General features: G+C 39.0%; 1 protein-coding gene across 1 annotated transcript in view; it reads left to right on the forward strand.

Annotated features, from left to right (window-relative positions):
* CLNK (cytokine dependent hematopoietic cell linker) overlaps nt 1-6,000 on the forward strand; it is a 193,637-nt gene that overhangs the window by 121,294 nt on the left and 66,343 nt on the right. The window contains exon 7 of the mRNA XM_044681759.1: nt 5,497-5,600. Coding sequence (XP_044537694.1) covers nt 5,497-5,600 — 104 coding nt within the window. The remainder of the gene's footprint in view (nt 1-5,496; nt 5,601-6,000) is intronic.

Below are 6,000 nucleotides of genomic sequence, written 5' to 3' on the forward strand. Positions count from 1 at the left end.
GATGAGTCTTCCTGACTCTAGGCCCAGTGCTTTATGTACTATGGAGCCACCTAGCTGTCCCTGACAGCTCAGCAGACACTTAAAGACTACTTTAAAGATAAGAGATTTTGTTTAGTTCAAGCAATAAACATTTGTTAAACCATCTATTATGAACAAGAGGGTGTGCAAGGCCCTAGGAGTTATACAAAGACCAAATCTGATGTAGTCCTTGTTCTGAGCTCCTACTAGAAAAATAAGACATGGACTAGAATATAAATTAAGAGAGGAATAGGTTCCAACCAAAGGACTGAGGAATTTAAAAAACAAGAGAGGGCAGCACTTGATCAGGAAATCAAGGATGACTTCACAGAACAGATACACCTGAGTCATACCTTGAAGAAGGGGAAGGATTAAAAAAGGCAAAAATAGATTAGGCAAAATTCCATTATAGTCATGCGATAAACATAAGGATGACTACAGGAAAGAAGTAGATGAGACAAAGAAGGAGCAGAAAGAAATGGAAGAAGAGGAGAAAAATGAGATAAGGCTCAAAAACTAGGTTGAACCCAGACAGTAGATGGCCCTGAACATCAGACTATTGGTGATGGGGAGCCATTGAAGGTTTTAGTACTTGGAGATTTTCCATCTCCAGTTACAAATTCAGCTCAGATCCTTCTGCTTTTATGCCACATGGGTATGATCTTTTTGCTTTTCCATGACACAAACCAAATCATTTCAACAGGCCATTTATTAAGCACTACATATGAAGATGAAAAACAACACAGCCTCTGCCCTCAAGCAGCTTATAATTTATTATGAGAATATGGGAATGGGATTGAATCAGACCTGTGCTTTGATCAGTGCAAGGAGATTCTAGGAAAGAATGCCCTCTATAAAAACAGAACTTTCTTAGCAACTTATAGTCTCAGAGAGTAGTTTGGGGACACTTCGAGTTTAAGCAATTTGACAAAGGTCAAGAGGCCCATGTGTCAGAGGAAGGAAATGAACCAAGTCTTCACGTCCCAAAAACCATCCACCACAAGTAGGCAAAATAGAATGTCATGGAGACAAAGAAGAACTATCAACAGAATGTTTTAGGAAAATTTGAGAAGGAATTGATCATTTTGAACTGGAGTAAGTTTCATGGAAAAAACAGCACGTGAACAGAGCCTTGGGGGAAGTCAATGACTGCAATTCATCAGACTTCCTTTTCAGTGGGCTACACTTGGGTCAGAGACAATGGAATGGGCTACCCATAGACAGACAAGCCAATCAAACAGGGTTGAGGGCGTGTCATTTAGAGGGGAGCTCTAGAGATCCCTTGAGTTTACTTCCAGCTGTCACATTATCACTTATGTGGCAAGACTCTGAGACAGGCTCAATTCCCAATTAGGGGGTAGCCAAAGCCTCCCAGTGGCCCCAGAGGCATTCTCTCATTTCTCTGGGTTCATTTGTCTGTACCTCAGAGTCAGTAAACACAGCTGGCAGCAGAAATGTATGTGGGGTCTTCAAAATAAAAGTGTAATTTGTCAAAAAAAAACAAAGAATGGAACTGACCCCTTTTAAAACAGAATTCCCACTGCTTTCAAACAAAGCTGTCCAGGCAAAGCCTAGAGATTGGCTAAGCATTGTTCTCAGAACTTATTTGCTAGATTTGGTTGGAAAATTCAAGACAGCACTTTTCTAGCTATTATGCCCCATTAAATCTTATTTTCCTGCTTACCAGTGGAAATTATTTTTGCTCCAAATGAGAACACAGTGTAAGCAGCCTCTGGTGGTGATTTTAAAACTTTCTCAACTCTATACAATTTCTTGCAGAAAGCAAATTGTCTTTGACTTTAGTTCTGAGCCACCACACCACTCCCCCACCACCCAGAGCTGAAATCAGTTCTTCTCCATCTCATCGCATAACACTCTACACGTTTACTAGACTCTTAGATTCAAACTTGTATTCTCTTTATCTGGGTAGGGGGCTCATCTCCCCCTTCTAAAGGATCAGTTCCTTGAGGGTAGAGACTAGGTCCTTCTTTCTTTTTAACATCTCCTCCCACTTCCCACCAGCTCTGCACATGAAATGGTAGAATGGTAAGTGGGAAAGAGTTGGGTTCCCTTGGAATATAAATACTGGTCCCCTGACTAAATCCAACAGTTTTTCCATGACACCCACGTGCCTCTCTTGTACTGCTGATTGAAACAATATGCCCATATATAAGCCAGATTTAAATAAACACAGGTACACAGCACCTGTTGTGGTTACTGAGATAATGACCCTCTGAAAAAATGTCCACAAGGGGCTTGGAATTCTTTGAAGATGGAAATTATGTAAATACTGCCTCTTCCCCACCTGCTCATTAATCCGTAGTCCCAGAGCCACCCCGTGATGCCTAACGTGTTAACAGACATCCTGCCTTTCTCCTGAAGGGTTCTAATCATTTCAGAGAGATTAGAGTTGTTAGCCACAAATTTCCCAAGGGAAGAACATGTACTAGTATTAGTGTCCTTTATGTTATAAGACTGAGGCAGAATTTGTGGCTCCCTCCAAATCATCCAGTTTATGTAAAGTCATAGAATTAGGGCCGGAAGGGACCATAGAGATCAAGATGAGTCAATCAACAGTCAATAAGCATTTAGAAAAGACTTGAATTGGACCAGGTACTGGACTCAGTGATGGGGATAAAAGAAAAAGCAAGTGGGTCCTATCCTTAAAGAACTTACATTCCAATGAAGATAACGTTCACATATATAGGAATGGACAAGACTAAATGGAGAGTCACTATAGAATGGAAGTGTTTAGCAGCAAAAGGAAACAGGAAAATCCTCCTGGAGAAAGCGATGTTTGAGGTGGATCTTAAAGGAATCAGGGATTTTAAGAGGTGGGAGAGCATTTCAGGCATGAGGGACATTGCGTAAAAAAGTACTGAAATACACAAATTTCCCAGTCTCCAGCCCCATCCTATTACAAATAAGGAAACTGAGGCCCAGAGATATGAAGTAATTACCCATGAACTCTCAACCAGGTATAGTTAGACCTAGAACCAGAACCTAGATGTCCCTACTCTCTCTGGAGAATGCTATAGATTTCAGAACAAAATTAAAATAATTTTCATTAATATGGGATCTCACTTGACAAAGAACTTTTCACACACAGATACATTTGAATCTCATAATGCAGTGAAGTAAGAAATAAAAGTATTATATCCCCATATTAGGCAATTAGGTGGCACAATGGATAAAGTAATAGGCTTGACATCAGAAAGACCCGAGTTCAAATCTGACCTTAGATATTTACTAGTCTATGACTCTGGGCAAGTCACTTAAACCTCTGTCTGCTTCAGTTTCCTCAGTTCTTAAATGGGGATCATAATTGCAACTATCTCCCAAGGTTGTTTTGAGGATTAAGCAAGATAATGATTGTAAAGCACTTAGAACAGTGCCTGGCACATTAGTAAGTACTTAATAAATATTTGATCCTTTGTGTCCTTCCCCCTGCTTCATCATATATAAAAAGAAGATATCAGCTTGTCATGTAGACAGGGCCAGAGACAGTGAATGGGCAGCCTATATGTTCCTCTGATATCTGAGAGAAGTTAGGAGAAAGAAAGAAGGAACCCCCTCAGCCAGCTGATTGGACCCCCAGCCAGTTGGGTGAATCTCCTATTCAGGGTAAACCCCTGAACCTATGAGGGGCTGTAGACAAGAGTCTCATAGAATAGACAGGCATGAATGAGTTGCAATCTCTATCATAAGAAGGGGAAATATGCAAGTCAGCAGACCCTTAGATGTATTTATGCAATCATAAATGATGCTGAGAACTTACCAAAAGTCATGCCGTATCTGGACTCAGGCTAGATGCTGGGTTTTTTGTCTCTGATTCTGGTGCTTTTTTTGCCCATACAACCTTGCTTCTCTGACTGTCTATGAAGTTAGTTCACTGTCCCTTCACAAAATAAAAAAACCCTAAATTTTATCCATTCTATCTCCACACTATCTCTTACATCTTTCCCCCTCCATCTCCAGAAGTTGCTATTTTAGATCAGGCCTTTTTCGTTTCTCTCCCACAATAGTCTTCTCTGCCTCCTAAAATTACTTCATATTACTTCTCTGTTTAAATGACTTCACCTCCAGCAGAATACAAGCTCCTTCAGAACAAGGTTTGGATTTTTTGTCCCTTCATATCATCTACAGACATATCACAGTTCATTTTGCATCATAATAGGTGCTTAATATTTGTTGGATAGAATCAATTCTTTTCCCCTTTACTTAGAAACATGGTACACATAATTATCTCTTCTATTAATTATTAAATTCACCACCCCCCAATGGAGAATACTCTGATCCAGAGAGGTTTGGGAATTCCCCAGCAGAATGTCTAATATGATTTTCATTGAAGAGAATTGGAGTCTAACCACTGTACTTAAAGAGCATCTGGTGGTCCCCCAGATCAGCAGGAAAATTGCTCCCTCTATTTCCATTTGCCCTGGATCTCTCCTCTAGGCTGGTGTCCTTTATGAAAGGAAGAAGAATATGTAATGTTTCTGTAAAGAAAAAAAAATCTCTTAAATTCTGATTTCATTCATACCAAGCTAAACATGGGTCAGTAGGCTTCAAACCAGCTAGATCTAGCTCTACATAAGCTAGTTCAAAGAGTCAACAACATCCATGCCAAATAGTCTCCAACTACCAGAGGCCTACATGGCTTCTGGCAGAAGAAAGTTCTTGTAATGCTCTTGAAGATATAGGATGTTTCCATAACCAGATACATTTTGGTTATCTTTAACTATGGACTCTAGATCCAGAACCAGAGGCAGGCAAAATGGGTAGCCAGAGAGAGTGGTACCACATTGGGTCATGAGAGACACTTTTACATGTACTTTCTTTCCTATATATTTTAATGTCCTCTGTGTCACATTTATTTTGCAATCATCGAATTACGTGTTACCATGAAGACCGAAAGCCTCATTCGGATAGTAATATATATTCATATAATTTTCACTTGCAGGGTAATAATTTTCAAACCTTGTATTGCCCACATTAAGACTGTGAAAACAACTCCAGTGGAAGTGATCTACCATGTTTGTCATTTTGTATGGCTGAGTTGAGTTCAGTTGTCAGTATCATTGCATGATGATTTTTGTGTCAGGAGGCATGGGTTCAAATCCTAGCAGAGGACCAATGTACAGGTCCAAAGATAATGAGGGCAGACTATTTTACAAGTAGAAAACTGTGAATCACTTTCATGTTTCCCAAACTGAAATCCAGACACAAAAACTCATCTAATATCAATGTCTTCCTGGTGTGTCTATAAATGGTGAAACACCAAGTGGCAAGCATGAAAATGTACTTTGTATGCTCAAAGTCATATATATATATACATACATGTACATATACATATGTGTGTATATACATACACACTATTCAGATAATAATAATTGCAAAACATAGAAGATGAACAACTACTCCTTGGTTTTAGAGGGTGAACAAATTACAAAGTGGGGTTTTTATTTTCTTATCTCACAGATATACGCTATTTCCAAGAAAGGATGAACCCTCATATTTCTACAGACACCAAGAACAATGTTTCCATGAAGCAACAGCCTTGGAACTTCCAGATGAGATTGGAAGTAAGTAAAAGTCACATGACCATTTTCAAATTTCAAATAAGATGATATTTAAGAAATCAACTATATAATAAACATAGAATGGGAGGAACTTCACTAGACCACAATTCATTTGAAAAGGATCTAGTGGGTTGAAGATTGCTTGCTCATTATGAGTTGACAGGCTAATGTGGAAACCAACTAACTATTGTAAGCTTAGTAGGAATCAATGAAAACCTAATGTCCAAAAGTGTCAGATAGATCAGATAGAATATTTCTTAAGCACTTCCTATGTCCCTAGCACTGAGCTGAGTTCTGGAGATACAAAGCAAATGAATGTGACCCTCTTTTTTTACTGCCTACTAGACTAGAAGTTTCTCACTTTTTTCATAATACATTGGACATATTACAAAATATTTAAAAT

This window comes from Gracilinanus agilis, chromosome 6 (genome assembly GCF_016433145.1).
Source record: "Gracilinanus agilis isolate LMUSP501 chromosome 6, AgileGrace, whole genome shotgun sequence".
NCBI lineage: Eukaryota > Metazoa > Chordata > Mammalia > Didelphimorphia > Didelphidae > Gracilinanus > Gracilinanus agilis.